Source organism: Notothenia coriiceps, unplaced genomic scaffold, assembly GCF_000735185.1.
Source record: "Notothenia coriiceps isolate Sejong01 unplaced genomic scaffold, NC01 NC01_scaffold00029156, whole genome shotgun sequence".
NCBI lineage: Eukaryota > Metazoa > Chordata > Actinopteri > Perciformes > Nototheniidae > Notothenia > Notothenia coriiceps.
The window spans coordinates 136,701-161,486 of NW_011361857.1; the positions used below are offsets into that span (position 1 = coordinate 136,701).

Here is a 24,786-nt window from a genome sequence, read left to right on the forward strand (position 1 = left end):
TTTCCTGTAATGAAAGAAAAAGCCATGTAAATGGCTGAGAATCTGAGATGCTACAATCAGGACATCTTTAAAATCATGTTGAAAAAATTGTTAGATTTATTTAATAATATTTGTACAAAATGAAGATTGCTGGCTGAATAAATAAAGTGTAGTATAAGCATTCGTGTACCCCTAATCTCATATTTTTGAATAAACCTCAATTTGACCCAGATACACAAACCAATCAGAGAGGCGAATGCTACCCTAGCAAGGTTGTGTGAGCCAGAGCGGAAGTCAAGTAGGAATGCCTTCAAATTAAGAGATTACATTTTTTTCATATTGAGTTAAAAATATATATTTAAGTAGTGAAGGGTGATAAACGTGAAGATTGCCTATTACCTATTAGATAACTTATTAAATTGAATATAGAGTGAAACAAAAGGAAATATGTGTAACACTTGTACATGTAGCTGGGCTTAATTTTGACAACGTCTCCCGGAAATTGTAGTTTCAATCCAAAAACCGTTCGACACTCAAAACAGTTGTCAGCACTGACCAGAGAAATCAAAGAAAATAGACACTACTGTCAGTGACTCTCGGTGCAATTGATGGATTATCGTACATTTAAATTTGATTTTAGGATTAGTTGGACATATTGACTTTCAGCTGGTAATGTATTTTTCACAGCATATGTTTGATTTTCCTCTATGAACGGATGTGTTATTATCAGCGGACGGATATATCCATGAGCCTCTCCCGTTATCCGAATATGTCAACCGTATGACGGCGGTTTATTTGACACATCCGCCGACGTAAAATAGCCATACATTGCTCACTTAAGTTACTGCAATGGCTATGGCGTTGAGTTTCTTCAGTGGTCCCGAGGTGCTCGAGGACGTGAATCACGCTCGGGGTTTGATGGACGAGTTGAAATTCCTGTATGACTGCCGCCTGCTCGGGGACGTTACTATCGGAGTGGAGAGTGAAGAGGAAGAGTCAACCGGAGAGGCAGCCAGGGGTGACATTGGACAACTTTTCCTGTGCAGCCGCAACGTCCTCGCAGCTGCCAGCCCTTACTTCAAGAGCATGTTCACCGGGGGGTTAAATGAAAGCATGCAGCAGAGAGTGGTCATCCGCGGGGTGGACTCTGAGTCCATGTCTGTTATCATCGACTACTGTTACACAGGCAGGGTGACCATCACGGAGAGCAACGTCCAGAGGCTGTACGCAGCTTCAAACATGCTCCAGCTTGAGTACATCAGGAAGGCTTGCTCCAGCTTCATGACGAGGAGGCTGGACCTATCAAACTGTGTGGGGATTCTGAAATTTGCTGACTCTTATGACAATCCTGAATTGAAGGACACTGCTCAAGCCTTTATAGCAAGACATTTTAGCCAGGTGTGTAGTGGAGGGGAGCTCTGTGAGTTGGATTTGATACAACTGAAAGACATATTGTCTCTGGACGCTTTGGATGTGGACTGTGAAAGGAAGGTCTGCTCGGCTGCTTTGCAGTGGATAGAGGAAAATGCACCACAGAAAAGGGAGGATGCGCTACAGGCATTGAAATGCGTACGCTGGAACTTGTTTAACGAGAAGGACAAGTGTTACCTGGAGGGTCTCATGGCCAGGCCTTTAATTGAGAAATACCTCGAAACCTTCTTTAACACGTCTGCAGAGGTCAGCTGTGCAATACCTGCAACTCTGGACATACCAAAACAGAGAATAGGTGTAAATGCAAAAGAAATGATCCTCTTTTTCGGCCTACCAAACGACAACATAATGTGCTGCGACCCTTACTCAGAGGACCTGTATTTCATGGCCCCTCCTTTAGAAGACCTCAGCAGTCAGGATTACAAACGCTCTACCATGGAGTCCTTAATCGCCTGTGCCACCCCTGACAACAACCTGTACCTAGCCTCCCACCTCTCCAAACACTTCTGGCTGTACAACCCTGTGATGAACAGCTGGCAGGAGTTAGCTGAGAGGCCGCTGGGGAGGATCCACTCTGGGATGGGCTACCTCAACGGCCATGTTTACCTCCTGGGAGGAAGAAACCCAGTGACGGATTCCCGACTGAAGGAGGTGGAGTGTTACAGCATCCAGAGGAACCAGTGGACATATGTGGCTCCTTTGCCTCATTCTTTAGGTAAAATGCAGGTGGTGGCACTAAACGATCAGCTGTATGTGGTGAACAAAAGGAGAATGCTTTGCTACGATCCCAGGAGGAACCGCTGGCGCCACTGTGGATCACTGAGGAGGGACAAGCTTCATAAGGCCTGCGTGTATCAGGACCAGATCATCTGTGTGTGTGACATCCCTGTGGTGAAAGCCTACAGCCCCACCCGAGGGGAATGGAAGAGGCTGGGGGACATTCCCATCGACAGTCGGGCCCTGAACTACCAGGTGATCCAGCACAACAACAAGCTGCTCCTCCTCACTCAGACTTTACTACAGCACAACAAAAACAGGGTCCTCATTCATGAATACGACCCCGGCAGGGACAACTGGAAGAACATCATGGCGGTGTATGTGTCCACCCTGGGGCCCGTGTGTGTTTCTACACGCGTGTACCCAGCATGCCTAGGCTCTGCGCACAGCTTCTCTACAGAGGAGGACGATGACAGTGGCTCCAGTGCCGACTGGGACTTTGACGGGTTGACGGACGCAGACTCAGACTCTGGCAGCTCTAGCTCTTTCTCAGATGAGAACTGGTAGTTAAATGTGTTGCTGTGTCAATAAAAAGTTTTAATTATGTATCGCTTTGTGGATTTTACAGGGTTCTGACTGCCAGAAAAAGCTCAGCGATTAATGAAGTATTAAAGCCAGCCATACAGTTGAAGAAGTCCATTGAAATCTTTATTTCATATGGACGGATAAAGATTATTTTGTAAAGGAAGAACTTAGCAGTTTGTTTCAGAAATGCCAAGAGAAGGACTTTTTTGTTCAATTTCTATCATGTGCTGCCAGCACTAAGGTCTGCTAGATTCTTGTTTACACAATTACTCTTGACTTATATGTGATGGGAGTTCTCCTTAAGAGCCATACTTTAGCACATTCATAAGGGCAGCTGAATGACAGTGACTCCAGAGATGTAGTATTACCTTTCCATTACATTTGAACACTTTGCCTCTTAGGTCGTCCTACAATATCCATATTGCAGTGGTTTCCAAACTGAGCCTTTGGAAATAAACTACAATTTAATCTAACTTTTTCATTGGTAAGAGTATTTGTGATGCCCCTGTGGGTGCATCAGTAGATAGGGTGTGGCTGTTCTGTCTGTGCTGCGTTGGCTCCAGTGATTACCTTGATTACAGGTTACTGTAATCAAGGTAATCACTGGAGCCAACGCAGCACAGACAGAACAGCCACACCCTATCTACTGATGCACCCACAGGGGCATCACAAATACTCTTACCAANGACGTAAAATCGGTACGGAGTAAAGCGAGATAAACGAGAAAAGGGTCGGGACCAAAAACGTTCCGACTAAGACGAAAACACCGTCATGATGTCGCGGTAAATGTCCGGAGCCAGTAATACATGAATGTCGCAGAGGTCGCGAAAGCCATGCAAAAAGAGAAAAAAGTAAGGGGACTTATCCCACCCTTCTCAACCGGGGTATATCCCGCCCTCGGGGGGGAAAAGACTGGCAGTCTTTTAAGTTTAATTATTAGTCGAGGCAACGTCGGGACAAAAATCTCTAAACCCATACCTCTTTTCTCTCTCTCCACACACAAAGACTGTGAACCACTCAAGGGACTGTGTGGCCCCCTTGTGTATTAAGTACATATTTCGTAAATGTTCTCCTCGTAAAACGTACTAATTCAAAATGAAAGTAAAAAAATTAATTAAACTTAAGGCTTGAACCATTTATGGTTTATTCATAAAAAAGTGACAAGTATAAAAAGTGGGAAAGCATTTTCGCGGTTATTTTTGTATTTGTTCATACATCTACGAGGAATATCAACTTAGATTTGGGTGGGTCCCGATATCCAACTACCAAATCTAGTCCCCCTCTAAGGGTCTAGCGCCCTCTACACAGATTTCTATCTTGATGTTATAAGACAAAATAGCAATTTTTACAAGGATAATATGTATTAGAAGGACACGGCCTAGTACGTGAAACTAGACGTAGTTTTCGAAACACTAAACAGGCGCAGCACATAAGAGGTATCCACAACCCGAACCGACCAACCAGTCACCCGTAATACAAGCCGACGCCACAAGGCACAACAGTTGACCAAATCACTGTCAGGCGCTGTGTGTGTTCCTGGCGTTAATACCCGTCCTTCGTTTTTTTCGGGTTTTATAATATTAAAAGTGAAGGCTCACCCTCCTACTAATAAAAACCATAGATAATAGGTTAAGGTTTCAGGTAGGCAGAGTAGAGACGTTCACGCTCGCACCGACAAATAGCTTCTTCCCATTAAATCCACTCAGTCCGTAAAGTTTTGTCACGTGTTTTGCGATGCTCTGCCTTAAAGGGAGGATTAAGACGGGTGGCGAGGGGTCTTTCCCATCCCTGGACTTTCCTGGTCGATTTACGTGTCGTCAGGTAAAAAAGTGTGGTCCGGGTTGTTGTTCCTCGTTCCGACGGATGGATGGTAGAATAGCAAGCAGTCAAGTGCAAGACGGCTTGTGGTACCTCAGAAAGTTTTCTGCCGTTGCAACACTTTCTTCGGTAAGGGACCTCCGACCGGCTGCGCGAAAACCCCCTGTTCATTTTTTATTGTCATCGTAAAAGTTGTCCAAACTATATTACCTTTTGAGTTCAATCTATGGCAATAATTAGTCGACATTCAAAAATCAAACAAACTATGAATAGTGGATATTAATAATACTGTTTTACCATAATTTACGTTTGAATTAAATATCAGATAATAAATTAAGTCCACCCTCTTTGATCACAACGGACGTAGGATAAAATTTCGTGTAAAGGAAAATATGAGATGATTTTCGTTGTTTTTTTTCCCAAATAAGATTAAACCAGCAAAATAACGTGAAAACCGTCGTCTAGGAATATCGAAAGTCTAGACTACAACAAGAATAATTCATTCGGACTAAATATGAAAACACGTTGTGATACAATATTACCCGTTTCTTTTCCCAAGTCTTTAGTAAAAGAAAAAAGGGAACACGTATACCACCGTCCGGACCAGGTTACAAAGAACTTTTCGTAATGGGTGACATCCATACACTGCACAACTTATTTGGGTTGAGACATAGTTGTTGTGACAACACTTGGAATAGTCAAATATGACCATAGCACACATCTTATCCTTTCTCCATTCCTATTTCCTAGACCGTCATAAAATACTTCTCAGTAAATAGCATGGGTTTCCAGTCAAAATATGTTCATCTTCAAACATAATGAACCCCATATCCAACATCATATTTACCCGATGCGGAGGAGAAAAACCTGAACATCTAAGAGCCGTCCTGACCGTTGAAATTTTCATCGAGAGCCAAGTTTTTTCCATCCCGTGGGGACCAAATCTAGTTTCGGGGTTGTGGTAGGTGGTGACCTCACAGGGAGAGAGAAGTTTTGTGTCGACGACAAAACAAACAACGTTAAAATTGTGTTATGAAATGACTAATGAGTTGATTTGTTACCAATGTCATAAAATAAATGAATAAATGAATTTTGGTTTTACAAGGATATCTTGACCATCTTAGAATACCGTTGCGGTAATCGTATTTCGTTATTGCAAACTTAAACCTACTCCGTTTTCCTTCATCCTTCTACGAGGAGTTATTGTCGAAGATCAATCCTAATAAGGTCATCTTTCGATTTTAATTACGAACCGGAAAATGGTGGCACGGCGACCTACGTACATTTCTCAACTAGTATTCTGGGTACTGGACCGGTCAAATCGTCCAACCTCTTCTAAGGGAGACCCTGCGAAAGATACTTCCAATACCCAGCTCCGACTCCCACAATTGCTGACTGGTAGTCCCGCTACCACAAGGTCCCTTACAAGGTAGATCCAACACATCGAATTAGTTTAGGAGTTCACGCGAGGTTCTTAGGACGTCCTCCCCTGTCTCCGTCTCTCGACTCATAATTATTTTTAAGGCCTCGCGAAAATACCTAATGCCCGGCGACCAACCGCATTAGGGGTTCCCAGGCTAAGTTTAAATCAACCCGAATAATATTTCATTGCCTGTAGTGTGTATTGCAACACGTTCAACACGTTAAGTCGTGAATTGTTCTCATAATAAACATGTCCAATTCACTCTTTATTTTTCCTATTAGTTTTCCAACCTACCTAGTTCTAGTAACAGTAATAGTTACAACAGGTGAATTTTATAAAGGAGATTAAAGGAAAGTTCCTTACGGACTTTTACGAAATCGAGTCAAATCGAACCTAGTGGACCTTACAATTCAAGTGCGAGGACCAAAGGTACGGCCATACATAAACAACCAAACAGACAGAGTACAGTACAAAGAGACCCAATACAGACCAGGAAAAGGGACACAAAGAAGGAACAGAATCAAGGGACCACACAGATCAATAGACTACACAAGTGGACACCGGGAACACAAAGAGGAGGGGACGGTCGACAAGAACAGGACACTAATGGGAAGCACCATAAACCAGACCGGAGGAGGACCACAAGTCACACGCACGAAGACAAAACACACACCTGTATTCAAGGTGGCATCTCACAACCAACGAATTCAGGAACTTATTTCCACAACAGTTTCACAATAGACGCAAACCCCGAGATGAACGAAGTGACGACGCATAGTCTTCGTATATTGTACAGTGTAAAAAGCGAAACACATGAACTCAACACACGTCCAATTTTACAAGTTTGAAATTCTTTACACACTAAAAATTAATTTTCATTTTCAGACCTAACATCCTTATTGAACTGAACTATATATTTGAGTATTGGTCAATTTTTATTCTAAAACAAACAAACGAAAGTAGACTTTACGTGTCTGTGGTGTATCTAATATCCACTATGTAGAGTTATTATCTTCGCAAAGTTCAAGCAATTTTTCGTCGAAAAAATAAAAAGTGTCTATAAATGATATAGTCTCCTTAACGGGAAGAAAGTCAGTTACAGCTTATATCTCAACTGAATGGGTCACTTACAAATTGACAAACAAAAGTCTTTCCAAAAAATCACAATTAACTCTAACACCATTTGAACGGTATATGCTTCTCTCCCTTTGCAAACATCACGTGATAAAAAGAAAGAACTTACAGATGTAATGGAATTTTCTTCTTAAATCCATAAAACAAAGTGGTAGACACACTTGTTTGTTTGAGTAATTACTAAGTCAATATCAAAACGACAAGTTTCGTCTCGTCGCGTTATCCATCACTTAACAAAATATTCGTCAAATCCCTATTGTAGACTCCGCAACACCGCGTCACCCAATCACGCACCACTAGCCTTAGTCCGCCCCTAGTCCCACTAATTCCCCAGGTGTCCAAGTCTGGGTGACGTCAGTCGTACAACAACACAGGGACTATGTGAAGTGGGGTTTTAACGGAGACACCCCTAACGGTGTCATAACTCATACATGTAACGAACCTGATTTTCGCAGATTGTTCATCGTACAATACATTACATTAGACACACACAAATAAACTTACTTTTTCTTCAACTCTTGGTAGTCAAAGGTCTACAAAACAAAAACGACAGTACCGTAAAACTCTCACTGTAACAACTTACTTCATGATTTTCCGAGGGAGTCTATACGACACGTCGACCAACAACGTGTCCTACTTCCACGGCGTCCAAGTGTTCCGGGACAAAAAAAAAAAAAAGGACATTCACCCATACAAGATGGACCACACCTCCGACCAGAGCAGATCCACCTTCTCGTACCTCAGGACTCTCCAAGAACGCTAAACCGTATTCTGGACATAGACTGACTACCACAAAGAAGAGTCAACATCCACCTAGATCTGTACGTTTCTTTGATGTATAATACAGCACATTATAATGAGTACTGATATAATAGTATAGTTAGATTATCACCAACACGGGGACGTCTAACAGCTCCTGAGACCGTCCACCACAAGGTAAAAGTAAGTCGTACTGCGGTACCTTACTTTACACTTTTGAGATGCACCACTTACCAATTATAATTAGTACGTTCACACCAATTTGACACACGGAATACGTTAAATTAATTACCAAGTGATACGGTGACAACCTAGACATGTAGGATAAACCAAAAGATAACACGATAAAAATTATTCATATAAATTAGTCAAACTACATAAGACAAGGCACGGCAGGCAACTCAAGAAAGAAATAATATAAGAGACGAATCAACTACACCTCCGCTATTTTGACCCTTGACGTCAAGCTAGCAATGAAAATATAAGGAAGATAGGTAAGAGCATATCGTAGCGTAAGTGACTGTGCCGGTAACGAGTTGTGAGCCAAGTGAATTTACGAAGTGGATCAATACGATACAAACCTTGACTTATATCATATCCCACGTAAATACGATATTTTATGCTTGATAAAAGTCAGGGAGTTTCAGTTGAAATAACAGTATAGCAGTTTTAATACAAACTAGTGTGTCTTTCTAGCTTTATGACAAAGGGTGTACAGGGTCTCCATCCTTTTTTATGAGGGATGTAAATTTTACGTTCTTTTGAGTTTTAAAATGTTTTTTTTTGTGTTTTAGTGACAAATGAAGTTCATTCGTCCTATATAATTTTTTCCTTTCTACATGTATCGCGTTTACCACTCACGTTTTTACAGGTACTCGTCGCATTTTCACGACCACGAACACCAGAAAAAAAACAACAGACACCTCCACGGCAATTAGGTCTAGGCAGAAAGGTCTCCGACCACCGCTTCGCGCCACCTCCTACCACTTAACTTACCTCCCTCTCTCTCAAGCCCGGAGGCTGTCGACCACGCTCTTCGAAAGAAATCAGACACACGCGCTGGAGTCGACCGCCGCTGCTTCACCGACCTAGACCAGAACATAAGCGAAGGTTTACATTGCTAGACGGGGAGCGTACCCGACACATCCGTGACACGACTAGTCAACAGGGGTCCCAAGTGTATGTCAAAAGTTATTTGAGGTGGGTAGCAGCGACCATGGCCCTTCTTTTGTTCTGGGTGTCCTAATTCCTGATGTCTGGGCAGCCGAACTGGACGCGAACTCCACTTCGCCAACCTTCGTGGAACAGGGTGGAATTTTTGTAGTCGACTGGGGCGAGCGGATGTCTCGGTTGTCCAGCCATCTACTACGACAGTTGTACGAGAAGTCAAGGAGATTTTGAAAAAAAACTTCACAGACATGTTTTATATAGGTATGGCCCTACAATATATGTTTCAAATATAGCATGATAGGTCCACTTTAATATTTGCTCACGCTCACCCTCCGGTCCAGGTGACTTATTTGGATTGGTTTACTTTATTGATAATTTTACAGTAATAAACACAACGCTCATATTTTGCATTTTGATTAATAAAATGTTGAAAGTTCAAAACAAAGCACTTTGGCAAGTTAGGCATAGGTTGTAAAATGCCTAATAATCACCGTAACTTACATGATGGGCATTTCTCCGTCATTATCTGTTGTTTCCGTGAATGGTCGTATGTTGTGTCACGGTAAATGCTGACGCTGAAGGTCATACTGGGAAATAATTGTCTTGTGTAGTTTAGTAAAGGATGCCCCAGTGTATCCTAATCAAAGAGATTATAAAGGATGTGTTGAAACCGTTTTCCTATCATCTAAGCCACATTTAATGTCGCTTAACTTGTTTCCCTCACTTGCGTCTTTTCTCCATGCATCCCCGGTGGGAGGGACTATGATGCAAGGAAACCACGCGAAGAAAGAGGAAGCAAGGAAATGTGTTGGAGGCACAATAAGACGTCCTTTCCTCGGAGCGTTACGTGAAATGACGTCTGTTTGTGATGACAGCGACAGCTGATCGCTGGATCGGCTGTCAGTCAACAGCTACAGATAGTTTTGACAGAGTTTGTGTTTTCAGTCATGTTCGCTGATCTACTACTAATAAAATACACAGTTATCTCTGCCAGAGCAGCAGCAGTGTGTTCCTGTTCCACACACACCTGCACATGTACTGTAGTTATGCTCTGTACTGTGGTCTGCTGAGCGGCACAGGACCTTTTCTACCGGAAAGCGTTTATATTATTATTATAGTTATAAATACCCCTATTGATCTCCTGAATTTTGAATTCATTATTTCATAATCCAGGATATGATTGTGTTGTTTTTAAACACTGACAAGGTTTATTATTTTCACGAATAATTACAATAACATGCTACAGTAAGCTGTTAAACCCAACGGTACACTTTTTTCAGTCTGAACGAAAATCACGATAAAAACAAATAAAATAATAAATATATAGATGAAGAAAGTTGCATGTGGTCCGTTTTGTTGTTCAGATGTATTATCACTTATTTTCAACTAGATCATTTTGGAAACAAACATGATAAACTGAGGACTGACTCGCCTGAGTTTAATGTGTCTGATGTTAAGAAGCATCAGATCAGTGATGCGCTGCAGCGTCCAATCAGTGACTGATACACAGTAAGGGGGCGGGGCGGAGGAGTGAGGAAATGTAAAATAAGATAAATAGCTTGGACCTCTAGAGCCGGGGTTCCCAAACTTTTCAGCCCGCGACCCCTAAAATAACAGTGCCAGAGACTGGTGACCTGAAAATGTCTATGCAAACGTTATTATTAATAATAATTTAAAAAAGTTAATCAATTTTTTTTATAATTTTTTTAATTTTTTATATTCCTTTTTTATTTTTGTAATCATCTCGCGATCCCCACTTTGGGAACCCCTGCTCTAGAGAATCCAAACAGTCATGGCTGCCTCTTAGGTACTTCCGGGTGTCACTCCGTTATGAGCTTTCCTAAGCAAAATGGAAAATTCAACCGCAACCATAGAGCTAATCAGCAGAGAACTCTCGTTGAGTGGAGTAGTCTGTGACAGTTGTAAAACTAATACGTGCTCATATTGTCAAAATGTGCTTGATAAATGCACAAAATTGCTTCGTGCTGTTAAAGAGCATCTTGCAGGTTTTTGTTTTTTCTACATTTATGCTTAAACTTGCTTGAAAATTAACAATTAAAAAGTGAATGTAGGATTTGATATGTTTTACGAGACTATAAGGGCAGGAATTCAGAGGGAAGGGAGCATTGTAGCTCTGCTCTTAAAACGGGCTTTTCTTTAAGGTCATATATGTCAAACGCGGTCATATTACATAACAAAGGGAAACATCTCCGCTCTCTGACCGCGGGTATAGTTAGTGTTGCGTTGAGTTGAGCGGTTTGGTGTTTTTGTGTGAGCTGTTATTTTTCGGTAGTTTTTACATTGTATTTTCAACATTTGTCATCATGTGTGCAGTTATTGTGTTTGTGTAGCAGGTTGCACAAATTACAGCTGTCTGAGGACATCGAGTCCACAGTAAAAAGGACCGGAGCTAGCGTTCGGTCCTGGGTGCGTGTTGTGCATCCCTCCCTGCAGCACATACTCTCCCACAGCTTTATCAGGAAACCGTATTACTGTCTCTCTCCTTCCCCCTTCGCTGCTCTCTTTCTCTCTCCCCTCCGGTACCACGGCAACGTAAGAGTTGCATTAGGTAAACGCGTGGGGTCGCTGTCTGCTCTGCTCCAGCCGTCTCCCTTGTGTTTGTTATGTTTCCCCCTGTCTGTCGTGTGTGTGTTGTGTGTGCGTGGCGGCTGTCACTCCTGGCTCCCGGCTCAACCTCCACAACACTGCTGCATCAGCTGTGCACCCTCCCCCGACTACAAACCTGCTTTCCATCAAGCCTTTACACACGGTATATCAACGGAGCTCGCACAACCTTCTCCGCCAGAACTTTGTCTAGTATCTGCCAGTATCTCACGTTCTGTTACGGTATAGAGCCGCAATGTAGGTGGTGGAGTTGCATTTAGGTACTAGCGGATACGGCTTGATACTTGTTGATGGATCAGTATTCAACAGTCTCTGGTCATGTACGTTAGTATTTCGAAGTGCTACGTTAGTTATCAGCCGATATAGTGATAGCGTAACTTCACAATTTGTGATGTGACGTTAGCTAACGTTGTGTAGCTATACGCCTGGTGCAGTCTCCAAGATAGTTGTTGCCTGAGGTCTCCACTGGTTCTCACACCAGCTCAATTGTCTCTCACGATGGCGTTATTCTTCTATCTGGTTGCTCTGGTGTGTGGTAGTAGGCTAACATAATTGTAGGTTTGGTCATCGCTACGCATTCGATCATCACCTCTTGTATATGATCAGTATAACTTTATTTAATCTGAGCCAGCTTTTGTTTTTAAATCTGTCCATCGGATTTGTCAACTGGTACTCCTTGCGTCTTATCGCACAGTGTCATTTACTCTCGAGTGTAGCGTTTTTCTATGCTTTACTTCCTTTGGTTGATTGGTTTTCGTTGGAACGGCCTGACGCGAGGCTCATAGATATGGAGCAGCGTGTGGGGTGTCTGTCATGCGCATTTCGAATATTCTATTAGAGTTTGATTTTCGTCTGTGTTCCTTTCAGTTAAATAGATTGTTTTGTGGTGGTGGAAGTGAGTTCATATTCTGGGCAGATATAAACTGTTGTTTGTAATTGTGTTCCTAATGGTTTTTATTTATTCTGTTACATCCAGACCCTGCTTCCCCTTGTTTTTTCTCCCATGTTACGTTCGATCACTTTTGCGGTGTGTGTATCGTGTCCGCGGCTTTGATATTTTTAGTTGTCTTGTAGATATGCGTGAATTATTCTTCGTTCAAGTCTGAATGGCGCTATGTGCGATCTTGTGGCATGATATTCTGGTATATCTTGTGTGTTGATATTGATGGTTTTCTAATGTGTATTAATCTATTCTCATTATCTCAATTTATTGCCACCAAGGTTGTCGTTTACCCTGGGAGTTTGCTCTTTAATGATCGAATATATAAGATATATATTTATAGTATAGTAAACAAATACTTGTTTGTTTTATATAGTTTGCTTACATAATATAAAAGGTTTCAATTTAATATTGTTGCTTGATAGGGTTAACAATAGTTAGTAGTATATGATGCGTGTACAGTTGTTTGCTTAGCATTTCTAATAGTTTGATTCTTGGTATGACTGTGCTAAGTTTGGTCTTATTGTTTGGGGGTGTGTTTTTATTATTATGGGTGTTGCTGGACCAATAGCCCAGCTGGCCATGTTTTCTTCGAGGGATTAATGTGTTTCCTGTAAGTAGGTTCTGGTGCGGCTACCATACATGGCGGATCGGTTAATAATCCTTAATTGAGTAGCTTAGGAAGGAGGGGTTTTCCTGGTGGTGATCCTGTGTCTTGTCGTGGTACATTCACAAGCCGCGTCTAGGATGTTATGATCCTCTAGGACAAGAGCTAGTTGAAGTATAGTGCACCAGGTGTACTCCGTACCCTTGTTGTTCTTGCGTTTGATGCCTCGTGTGCGTTTGTGGTTAATTATTTGAATCTGGGATGCTTAAGTACGGAAGGGTATTTTCGTTGTTCGTCTAAGGGCGCTACTGTGCCTGTGAGGCCCAGGTGGAGGTCCAGATTGTGCACTGTGTTAGGACAATAAATGAACCGGTGTCATGGTTTAAGTGCATTATCTGTTTATCGCAGCGCGGTGTGGATGTGTTGGAGGCGGGGAACCCTCTGCATTTTAACTGTGTTAGTAGGTATGTTACCCTCGAAGGATGATCTGTAGTCTCGCGAGACGGCACGTGATAGTTCTGCCTAGAGACGTTGTGCTTCCCCTAGGACCATGGGCTGGCAAATACCTCCTGGACGGTATTTAGAGGATTGGTTTGTTGAGTTTTCCGTGTTCGTCAGATCTGCGCTGTTCTTTAGAGGCTGATCATGGGGACAGCAACATCTAGATAGCTANCTCAGGGCACCTGGGTCTGGTGTCCTGCCCAGCTATTTAGAGCCTCTCTGCTCCTCTCTGTGCTCTCTGCTTTCTCCTGCAGGCACCCAGCTCTGATGAGTATACCCAGTGTCTATTTTGACGTGTTTGTGCAAATAAACACCTTTTTCTACCCGTTAATGTGTTGTGTCTCCTTTTTGTTGTGGCCTTCTGAGCCAGGTCGTCAGTATTACTTCCACCTGTACTCCACTTGTCAAACATTTCTGTGAACAAGATCTCTTTTAAGAGTGCTTTGATTCTGCCGCAGAAAAGTAACTTCCCAACAAATGATAGACTTGTGACGAGGCGGAAAACAATAAACTGGTGATGCTCATGAAGGCACATCATTCAAATAAAAAATACAAAGACATCTATTCTGCTCTTGAGTTCACTGTCAATATAGCATGAAAATGTTGTGTTTTTATGTTACATCTCTGTCCGCTGCATTTGTTTTTATTTCTTTTACGTGGGATATGGCAAAAAAAAATCCCTCATGCAAGTTGCTTTATATTTGAAAATGCTCCTGCAGAGTTACAAAATAGTTTTTAGGTACAATTTGCACAGGCTGAGAAGTAATCCCTGAAATAAAATTCCCTTTAATGTGTTATATCACCACAGGGCCCCTTTAATGCTCTGACATTGTGTTATGTTGTATAAAGAATATAATAATATCGATTTTATTTAACTTGAATAAATGAGCACACCTGCTGACGATTGCTGTCAAATCATGACTGTGACTTTTGGGACATCCGGTAGCTCAAGTGCCTCGTGTTTCTATGACTACACACTATGAAGGGCTTTAAAATGTGCTGTCCTTTTTCACCTTGTCACTCCAAGATGTCACACACAGCTGAGGTGTGTAGAAGCCAATGTACTGTAAGCTCACTCAGGTCTAGGCTCCAGCAAAATGTATGTATGTATGCCATCATTTTTTTTTTAATGAAGTAAAATGATGTGAATTTTTGGCGACAAATTATGCATTTATGTTTTTATTTGTAATTATTTAATGAAGTTTATGTGTTTGCATATCTATGATTTAACATCTATGATGTATTCGAAAGCCAAACTGTTTCACAAAGTGTTGAGTATTGTTTGGTCCTGATTCATTGTTTTAGTTTGAGGACATTTTGTCTGCATGTCGACTAATACACTGTTGCAAAGCCATCATCCACCCTAACCATTCATACACTCAGTTACCAGTTTATTTATTTTGTATTTATTAGTCATGCTGAAGCAAATAGAAGGGTCTCTAATGAACTACTCTCATTGATATAAATGCTGTATACACATATTGAAATCACCTCTCAGTATATATCAAAATACTACAAACTGCAGCCTCTTCATTTAACATAAAGTGTATTAAAGCCCTTTATATCAATGAGTATGAGACTATTAGTTTCAGCTAGTTGTACCCAATAAACTGGTAAATAAGTGTAGTGTTGTCCCCCTGTATGATGCATAACTGAAGTGTTATATTTTAGTTGTGTTTGTGTCAGAGAGTTTATTGTATTGGACTCCAATAGTTGTACTGTAAGTTACTCAAAGAAGACAATATATAAATAATCATGTGAAAATACTTCACTTTTCACAATTATGCAGATTTTGTTTTATGTTGTGTAAAGTCATATCCACAGAACATGGTGATTTGCAAATACTTACCCTGTAAACACATACTTTGTTTAACACAATAGTAATAGGCTAAAATGAAAAGTTATAAACGCTTATTCAGACTTTACTCAACATCAATAAAAAGAATATATGTTTGTGGATTGTCTTCTGTGTGTTACAACTAAAGTCAGTTAAGAAACGTCCATGAAGGGGGGATTGACTCCGTAACACATGGCCTGGATTATAAAGTTGTTTTTGGTGTTTGTTTCGAAATAAATGTGACTGATGCAGAAGAGCATTTGTATGTGTATTCATTTTCCAAACCTTTAATAACTGGTCGTGTTTATAACACATAAAGCACATAATACAAGATTCCATTATGAAATGATCTAGTAGTCACTGACAATTTTGTTTTGCTTTGTTTTAGGGGCGTGTTGATCAGTGTATTGTTATTCCTAATGGAATATTAGATTCAAAGGTTTTATAATATATATATATATATATATAAAGCTTATTTTTTAAATGTGCATTTTAAACAATACATCATTTAATTGTGATTAACAAGGATAATAAGATACTCTCATATAATGTAAAAGGTAAGATACAAAATAAAACATTTATTCTCAATAAATAACAAAATAGTAATAAATTAATAAAGCAGTTAACTTGTTTCGTAAAATATCTTCTATACTGTTTTTATGAACATGTGTCTTTGTTATTGTTTGGTAAATCAAAGGAAAAAAAACTTGTTTTTTATTTAATGTACTTTTTATTTATATGTTCCCAATGCAATACAACAAAATACCATTATATCTTAAAATGTGTATGCTCTTATTTGATTGCTCTTGAATTAAGTCATGCTTAATGACTAAGCATGTCTTAATGACGTGCTTAGTCATGGGTAAAAGCTTGAACTAAATCAAATGTATTACAAGGTTTACTGTTTAATGATTACCGGCAATCTCGCGATGTTTCAGACGCCGTTCAGATCAGACCGCGAGAAGATGAGCGATGGCAATAGAAACAAAACCTGAGGACGAATTTGACACTGTTTTTGATCAAAATGACTCGTTAGAGCTGTCTTCGAGCCACGATTATGGGAATGCACAAGCTCGGATATTCAAGATAATAGTCATAGGAGATTCAAATGTGGGAAAGACGTGTTTAACTTACCGATTCTGCGGGGGTACTTTCCTGAAAAACCCGGAGGCAACGATCGGGGTCGATTTTAGAGAGAGGACGTTGGTGCTCGATGGGGAGACTATCAAGGTGAGAGGACTCTAAAAAGCAACATACACTTTAATGTCATGCACACCTGCATTTCCAACGAGATTACCAGAAACCATCTGACTGAGCTACGTACAGTTTATATAAATTGACACAGCCTGACATGGAGGCTGTTTTCAGATATTCAAAGCCTGCATGGGGATAGATAACACCCAAATATAGGCCTACCTTTACATTTAACAGCCGGTGTTTCTTCCATTTCTCAATGAAATACATAGTAGTTTATAGAACCATTAAAGAAAAGATGTGCAGTAAAAGGGGAACATGTCTACATCGATGTGGACTGTATCGACAGGATAATTTAATAATCCTGCAGAAAACACTATAATTTTCACACTGCATTTTTTTAAATACAGTAAAGATATGCAGAGACATCAGTGGCTATTTTCTCTGTGATCAAATGTATTTTATTATTTTAACCGAAGAGATAGATATACTGTACAATCAGCATCAGGGCTGTGAATTTAATAATAATAAAGTCAATCAAACAAATAAGATACACCTATACACAGCCAACCTGTGAAATAGAAAATTAAAATAACACGTTATTATCTCAAGATAAACCCCTTATAATGTATCATGTCGTTTTCAAGTGGGCCCCAAAAAAACACTTTTTGTACTATTCAATAAACAGAATAGTACAAAAAGCATTAATATACAACACAACAAAGACGAAACTCCCAGCTAACTGTCAGATAACTGAATTACTATGCAAGTATGATTAGATTCCAAAGCATACACAATCAAAATGAAAAAGAGAAATGATCAACATATGTAATATTTTCTTGGGATTGGTTGAAAAATATAGATTTACTCTCACCTTCAATTATGTCTTTTTCACATGCATTATCTGTTTGTGCTGTGCCAGTTGCAGATCTGGGACACGGCAGGTCAGGAGCGTTTCAGGAGGAGCATGGTGGAGCACTATTACCGCAGCGTCCATGCCGTCATCTTCGTGTACGACGTGACCAGCCTCTGCTCCTTCGAGAGCATCCCCGAGTGGATCGAGGAGTGCAGCCGACACTGTGTGGGGCCCCTGGTGCCCCGCATCATGGTGGGCAACAAGTGTGACCTGAGGGACCGCGTGGAGGTCCCCACCACCGCCGCCCAGTGTCTCGCCGACAGCTACAACTTCCCACTGTTTGAAACTTCAGCCAAGGATCCTGCTGAGAAGGAACATGTTGACGCCATATTTCTGACTTTGGCTTATAGACTGAAGAGCCACAAACCCCTGAGACTGAAGCAGCCCAGTGAGAGCAATATCAGGCAGCTGTGGAACCAGAGAGAGCAGGAAGCATCAACTTGTCAATGCTGAGGTCCTGTATCGATGGAGTGAACGGGTCATCAGGATACGTTTGCTGAGAAAGAGTCTTTTATGATCCTTAGGTTAAAAAGGAAGATATGTACCATGGTTTTCCACTTTCCCTGCCTGATGCGAGTCATAGCTAGTGACAATATAGGCCTATATGTTTGCACACTTTTAAATCAACATTTCAATGAAATGCATGAATGGAAATGGAGGTTAGCCAAGCATTTGTAGCTCAAATTACAATTGAAATCCCTTCATGGAACAGTGCATTGCGGAATGCACTTTAATACGTAGACATATGCAAACGGCCGTCTGGTAGCACCGCATTTTATCTACACTATCCAAAGCTGACAATACAGTAAGGGATAGCATGATTTCAATGCAAGTATAAGGACCAATAAGGTACATTGAAACTGTGGGGAAAACCACATATCGTTTTATTTATTTAAGTTGTGTTTTAAACTGATATTTGAAAGTTGCAGCATGAGTTTTGGTGCTGATGCTTTGAGTGTGTATTTAAAAAATATAAAAATGAACGTAGCCAGCCTTTTGTCAGCAAAGAGAGCTCACCAATGATGAAATGTAGCCATCTTATGGGGCAAAATGCAAATTCACATAAATCACTTGAAAAGCATGAGTGAATACATGCACTTTGAACATCATTATGCCAGAAGGTATTGAAGATAGGCGATCAAATCACAATTGATTGATACTTGTGTTGCATGTGAACAAAAATGCAAACAATTGAAATGGAGATCTGTGACAATAAGCTGCACATCAATAAAAGTGGTTTTATTGAGGTTTCTGGCTCGTTGGTAATGATGTAAACTGAAATCTGAGGTTGCACTTATAAATACACATACACATGATCAAGGTAGAATAATATTGCATTGTTTGGTGATAAGGCCTGAGAAGCAGTGTATTTTTATCCATTCACAAAACATGGAAGATTGAAGTCAAATTAATTGTATTTATTCAACAAAATCACACTTTTGCGCCAGGGATCTTTACTATCTGTGCAGCATAGGGCAGCCTCTGTCCTTTTCACCCTGGCTTTTGACAACTCCCCAAACCAAAACCCCTTTATAAATAACGCAATTATATTTATTAAGGCAAACTCTACATTCTGATGATTACCGTATAATATGATTCAAAGCTCTAAATCAGGATTTAATGGACAGTTTAGGAGGTGTTCTGCTTCATCCTGGTTTGCTGTATTTGATAGTATTTTTGCGACTAGCGGACAACTTTTGCATAGCAGCAACTTGGATGTGTTCGAGAAGGCCTGTAAACTAGCATGTTGTTCAAAGTGTTTGTCGCCAGCTGTTAATGTTATATGTGAAACATAAACAGAAATGCAACTTCCGAAACAAGTTTAGGATTTCTACTGCGTAAGAAATGGGAATTTGACAGCGAGACTTTGCTCTACCTCTCCATCGGCTCTATTTAAGGTTATTGAGCGTGATCAGTGATTACTTGTTAGGGTTGTCATATTAACCAGCTTTTCGAGAGGTCCATCAATGCCGCCTACAAATCGAGCCGCTTGTATTCTTCTCGTCTCTCCATGGTAACACTTTCCTCAACACTGGACCTTTGACTCAAAGAAACTACACAAACTGGTGCTTTTTTCATGCAGGTAAGAGACGTATGTTCATGCTTAATATGCATTTAAATAAGATACTTTAGGTTTGTGTTGTCTACATGCATATTTAACCGATACTGTGAGGATTAAGTAGCATTTGCCCCATTTACTGCAACACGATTCGGTTTGTTTGTCTGTGGCCTAGCAGCAAGCTAACACAAGCTAACGTCGGCATTGTGACAGGGTGTAGACAGGAAAATAGGCTAATGTGAATAAAGCCTTAATTTAAACGTAATGTGAACTGTCTCCGATTAAAATATTGACATCGGCTAATGTTAGCTTAACTCACGCTTTGCCGGGTATATGCTAGCATTGTTGTTATATCTGATGGGCATCTGAGCTGCACCCTCCTGTACAAGTAGGATTTATATTGAGGACACCGAGTTCGTTGATAAAATGTGGTTTTGACCTACTTTAAAACGTTGTTACTAGCCACCATTAGCAGTAGCGGAAGAAGTACTCAGATCCTGTACAAGTAATAATATCACATTGTATAAATACTCTAATACAAGTAAAAGTCGTACATTCAAAATGTTGCCTAACTAAAAGTACATAAGTATTTATCCTTAAAGAGCAAAAAGTATTCATTATGCAGAATGGCTCATTCCAAAATTGTATATATTATATTTTTGTTCATGTTTGATGAAGCTGATTAAAGTGGAGACAATCGAATTACTTATATATTAATGGTAGATTGTGAATTCATTCCATCTATTTAAGTATTTGTATGTGTTGATTCTATTTTATACCGTTAATGCAAAGTAACTAAAGCGTTAAATAAATGTAGTAGAGTGAACGTAACAAATGTACCTTTGAACTGTAGTAGAGTAAAGTACAAGTCTCTCAACATTGTACTTAAGTCTGGTACTTAAGTCGAATGTGCTTAGTTACTGTTCACCACTGACCATTAGCTATTATTAATTTCTCAGTTCTGAAACAAAGTATGATGCTAGCTTATTTTCCCCCCTCCCTATATAGCTGTTATTCAGCATGAATTTGGCAGATATATGTGACAACGCCAAGAAGGGCCGTGAGTATGCTTTGCTGGGGAACTACGACTCCTCCATTGTGTACTACCAGGGCGTCATTCAACAGATCCACAAACACTGTCAGTCTCTCAGAGACCCTGCACTCAAAGCCAAATGGATACAGGTGAGTTTCTTTAACCCCCTGAACATATCATCATTACACCTGGTAATAAACTATCATTACAGATATTCTTTGATGCAATGCTTAATACAATACTCTTCTTCTTCTGTCTCTGAGCAGGTCAGGCAGGAACTGCATGAGGAGTACGAGCAGGTAAAAGACATCATGGGGACACTTGAAGGCTTTAGGTCAGAGAAGCCAGCTGACGTCCTCGCCCCTCAATCCGGAGAGAGACCTGAGGATCCAGCAGTGTGGCCCCCTCCCACCCCTGCAGAACACAGGTGTGTGTGTGTTTGGATGTTACATCTATTGCATAAAGCCTTTGTGTGCTTCATGCGGAGTCGATCGCTACAATACGAGATTTCATGGTGCTTTTCTAAATCGTTTGGAATTTAGCACTGGGAACAAGATTGCAGTGTATGCCTGCGTGTATTTTGGTTCTTTTTTTTATCCACCTGCTCTGCCTCGGATCCAGCTCACTTCTTTACCTCCTGGCAGAATTGATTGTAATTGATAATGCCAAAAATGTCAGGAGAACAAAATGCCACTGTAAGGAAGAGCTTTGAAGTACAAAGAGACATATTTTGCATAATCTGTTTCAGGTCCGCCATCACTGTGTGACTCATGTTTTACCTTATGGTCATTCAATTGGACATAGCAAGCTCTACCTCCACATAGAACTAGCAAAGCTGGTTAAAAGTCAATATCCATCTGTGGCAACATTTGAAAACTATGTTAATACCACTACAGTATTTCCTTTTTGAAAATGATCTTTGATGTTTCAGCCAGCATGTGTGTCCTACTATTACTTATTTATAGTTTCTTCATGTGTGTGCCTGTAGGAATCCCGTTGCAGTGAAGCGTCCCAATAGTGCAGCGAAGCAGCATAGAAAGGAGTCCCCTGGCCTGCAGCATCGAGGGGCCGGGCCTGGGGGCCGCAACCCTAAAGCAGACCGCCCAGGAGCCAGAGAACCCCGGGGCGCAAAGGCAAAAGACGATAAGGTCAGACATCAGAGGTTTATTTCCGTGGACCGTATTTTCCGGACTACAAGCCGCGTTCTTTTTAGCTGTGTGGCTGGTCCCGCGACTTATACTCCGAAGCAATATTATATATTGTATTTTGTCTGACTGCATTCAAACTACGGCCAAGAGATGGCACTGTATACAATCGTGACAACTGAAAACTGCTGTACCACCGAAGTCATGGCAACCGGGAGGATGCGTAACGTAACTTTCCAGGATGTTGTGGGATGGATTGACACAGCGTGGGCTTCAGTCCGACACATCCTGTTGGGATTCAGAAGGCTTGTCTAATCGGAGCTGATTCTGATGTTGAATCTGACGACAGCAGGACATGCTGCTTCATCGACACCTCTGTGTCACTGTTAATCACTTCCTCCGGAGTTGGCAGAAGTGTTTAACAGCGACACAGAGGATGAAGACTTCAGTGAATAAATGCCACTTATACACCGAAGCGACTTATATGTTTTTTTTCTCTTAACGACACACTTTTTGATAAGAGCGACTTATACACAGCAGGGTTTCCGTTAGCCGGTAATTACCGGTTTTTAGCTGGTAAAAATAATTCAAAACTGGTAAATTCAAAACCTGCCGATCAAAATGTCCGCGAATAATTGGGGATGCTCTGATCGATCGGCCGCCGATCATTATCGGCCGATATTCACTCTTAATAGTTTGATCGGTGCTCTCTATAAAGGCTGATCAGGAGAGCTGGATCTGATTAATATGGACATAAACGCGAGTGAAGTATAACCGGACGCGAGAGAGAGAGAGAGAGATAGAGAGAGAGAGAGAGAGAGATCAGATCAGCTGCTGCATAATCACCTGAAGCCTCGCCCACTGTTTAGCAAGCCGCATGAGAAACTGACGGGCTGGAGAGAGAGGGAGGGAGAGAGGAAAAGAAAGGATCCGTTTCTCCCGTGTTATTATTCAAAGTTAATGTAAACTTTTGAATAATGTACTTCATCTACTACAAGTAGTTTGTTTGCATGTAATAATTATGTTGTTTGTTGTTTGTGGAAGCGCATCATTTATTGAAAACTGAATCTGAATTTTTCGATCTGTTGCGATTATAAACTGAAGCAATATAAAAATGACTCGCATTAACTGAGTTTTAAACATCAGCATATCCGGTCCTAGTCCGGTAATTACCTGCTAACGGAAACTCTGCTACACAATTCTTATTATTATTATTATTGAAACATGACCAGTAAGTTTCAAATTTGTCCGGTAAAATAAATTCTGTCTGGACATTTGACTGGCGAGAAAAAATCCTAGCGGAAACCCTGATACACAGGTGCGAATTATAGTCCGGAAAATATGGTAGATGTATCAAAGTTTCAAAATATCTAAACTACTGACTACTTTCCAAAAGAGGGAAATATATATTTTTGATCTTGGATTGAACTGTCTAGAAATGAGAAATTAGTAAATCTGTCCTAAACTAAACATTCTTCCTTTTTCTTCATCAGGGGAAGAGAGGGGCTGGAGAAGCACCAGGAGATGTAGAGCAGAAGAGGTTTGATGGCACGGGATATGACAGCGACCTGGTGGACTCACTGGAGAGAGACATTGTGTCCCGTAACCCAAACGTACACTGGTATGTGGAAAACACAGATTCTTTCATACTCGTTCATACATTTTACTGTCAGGGAAAATAGTATTTTTTTACTGATGACTGATTTCTCTGGATGAACTGTAGGGAAGACATCGCTGATCTGGAAGATGCTAAGAAGCTGCTGAGAGAGGCGGTGGTGCTGCCCATGTGGATGCCTGACTTCTTTAAGGGAATACGTCGCCCCTGGAAGGTACAAACACACGCTCTAACAAATGTGCCTGCTTAGTAATCTGGGGCTGTTTACTTACTAAAAATAACCAATAAATCAGTAAGAAGCTTGTGTATTTTTTGTGTGAAGTCGGCCCTAATGCCTGGTTGGCACTGCATGCATAGTGCTGAATTTCCTCTCGCTGAGAAGCCCCAGATCAGAGGTTAATCGACTGCTATGTGCAACTGCATTGTTGTAACAGAAAATACAAAAATAGGACTGAATCTTTGACAAAGAAGAGTAAATTAAAGCATAACTAGCTTGTACATTATGATGGGTGATTACTGTTGGGGCAGAATCTCTGCTCCGCGCCGTTCCTATATGAGCGGGTTCTCAAAAGAAGGAAAAATTCAAAGCAGCCAGGATAAGGGTTAAACAATAATCTGCTTTAATGGTAAAACATACAAATACATCACCGAGTCACGAAGCACTCTGCAGAGTAGTCCGGGCTCAGGTTCTACCCCCGTGTGAGACATGTCTCAGGAACGGCCAGTCAGAAACAAGAGCGCCGATCTTCAAAATGATCACAACATTTATACACAGAGTTCACTTCTGAGCGAGCTAGACAGTGAGTTGGCAGTGTTCCATTGGTCGGTTTCCCTTCTGGGCGGGATCCCAGGTAGTAAGTCAGTTTGTTGATTCCATCGTTTTCTTCACAGTGTATGTGTGTGTGTGTGTGTGTTTCTGTCCCTCTGCCCTCAGGCAGATCCCCCAATCAATGATTTGGAGTCATGACAGAGGACTCTTTGACAGGACACATACTCATTCCCCCTAAACATCTTCAACACACACAAACATCGTATCATGTATCTTTAACAGAAGTTTAATTGTTCTTGTGGCTTAATGGCTTCCCTGAACTTCCCTTCACCCCAAAGTCAGCTTACTAGGAATGAATACATTTTATTGATAAGCTCAAAAGGACGTTTATCTTGATTACTGCTGGGTGACCCAAGTTTCAAGGCCTGCAAGATGTGTAGGAGATAAACATTAATTCTCCAAGACTTTAACTACATTATCTGAAAGTGTATCTGGGAATTCCCCTGTTAAATGCAAGGACTATTGATAA

At 40.9% G+C, this 24,786-nt stretch overlaps 3 protein-coding genes across 4 annotated transcripts in view; all 3 read left to right on the forward strand.

Annotated features, from left to right (window-relative positions):
• Nucleotides 1-519: 519 nt before the first annotated feature.
• Nucleotides 520-3,287, forward strand: kbtbd7 (kelch repeat and BTB (POZ) domain containing 7). The gene has a single exon (XM_010786384.1). It carries the CDS (start codon nucleotides 829-831, stop codon nucleotides 2,692-2,694), a length of 1,866 nt encoding a protein of 621 aa, XP_010784686.1. The 5' UTR covers nucleotides 520-828; the 3' UTR covers nucleotides 2,695-3,287.
• A 13,159-nt stretch (nucleotides 3,288-16,446) lies between these two features.
• Nucleotides 16,447-18,884, forward strand: LOC104958630 (ras-related protein Rab-33B). Of its 2 annotated transcripts, none has more exons than XM_010786385.1 (2): nucleotides 16,447-16,756; nucleotides 17,643-18,884. In XM_010786385.1, the coding sequence occupies exons 1-2, from the start codon at nucleotides 16,499-16,501 to the stop codon at nucleotides 18,087-18,089; spliced, it is 705 nt and encodes a 234-aa protein (XP_010784687.1). In that variant the 5' UTR covers nucleotides 16,447-16,498; the 3' UTR covers nucleotides 18,090-18,884. The 2 variants fall into 2 exon arrangements, with proteins under 2 accessions (XP_010784687.1, XP_010784688.1); XM_010786386.1 differs by having other exon boundaries at nucleotides 16,488-16,756; nucleotides 17,649-18,884.
• A 729-nt stretch (nucleotides 18,885-19,613) lies between these two features.
• Nucleotides 19,614-24,786, forward strand: part of katnal1 (katanin p60 subunit A-like 1) — a 10,368-nt gene continuing 5,195 nt past the window's right edge. The window contains exons 1-6 of the mRNA XM_010786388.1: nucleotides 19,614-19,719; nucleotides 20,704-20,877; nucleotides 20,995-21,155; nucleotides 21,717-21,876; nucleotides 23,367-23,494; nucleotides 23,597-23,702. Of these exons, the coding sequence (XP_010784690.1) occupies nucleotides 19,714-19,719; nucleotides 20,704-20,877; nucleotides 20,995-21,155; nucleotides 21,717-21,876; nucleotides 23,367-23,494; nucleotides 23,597-23,702 (735 nt within the window). The 5' untranslated portion in view covers nucleotides 19,614-19,713. The remainder of the gene's footprint in view (nucleotides 19,720-20,703; nucleotides 20,878-20,994; nucleotides 21,156-21,716; nucleotides 21,877-23,366; nucleotides 23,495-23,596; nucleotides 23,703-24,786) is intronic.

Coding starts and splice junctions, on each gene's coding strand:
- kbtbd7 (XM_010786384.1), top strand. CDS start 829: ATGGCTATGGCGTTGAGTTTCTTCAGTGGTCCCGAGGTGCTCGAGGAC.
- LOC104958630 (XM_010786385.1), top strand. CDS start 16,499: ATGGCAATAGAAACAAAACCTGAGGACGAATTTGACACTGTTTTTGAT. Junction 16,757..17,642: donor TCGATGGGGAGACTATCAAG/GTGAGAGGACTC, acceptor GTGCTGTGCCAG/TTGCAGATCTGGGACACGGC.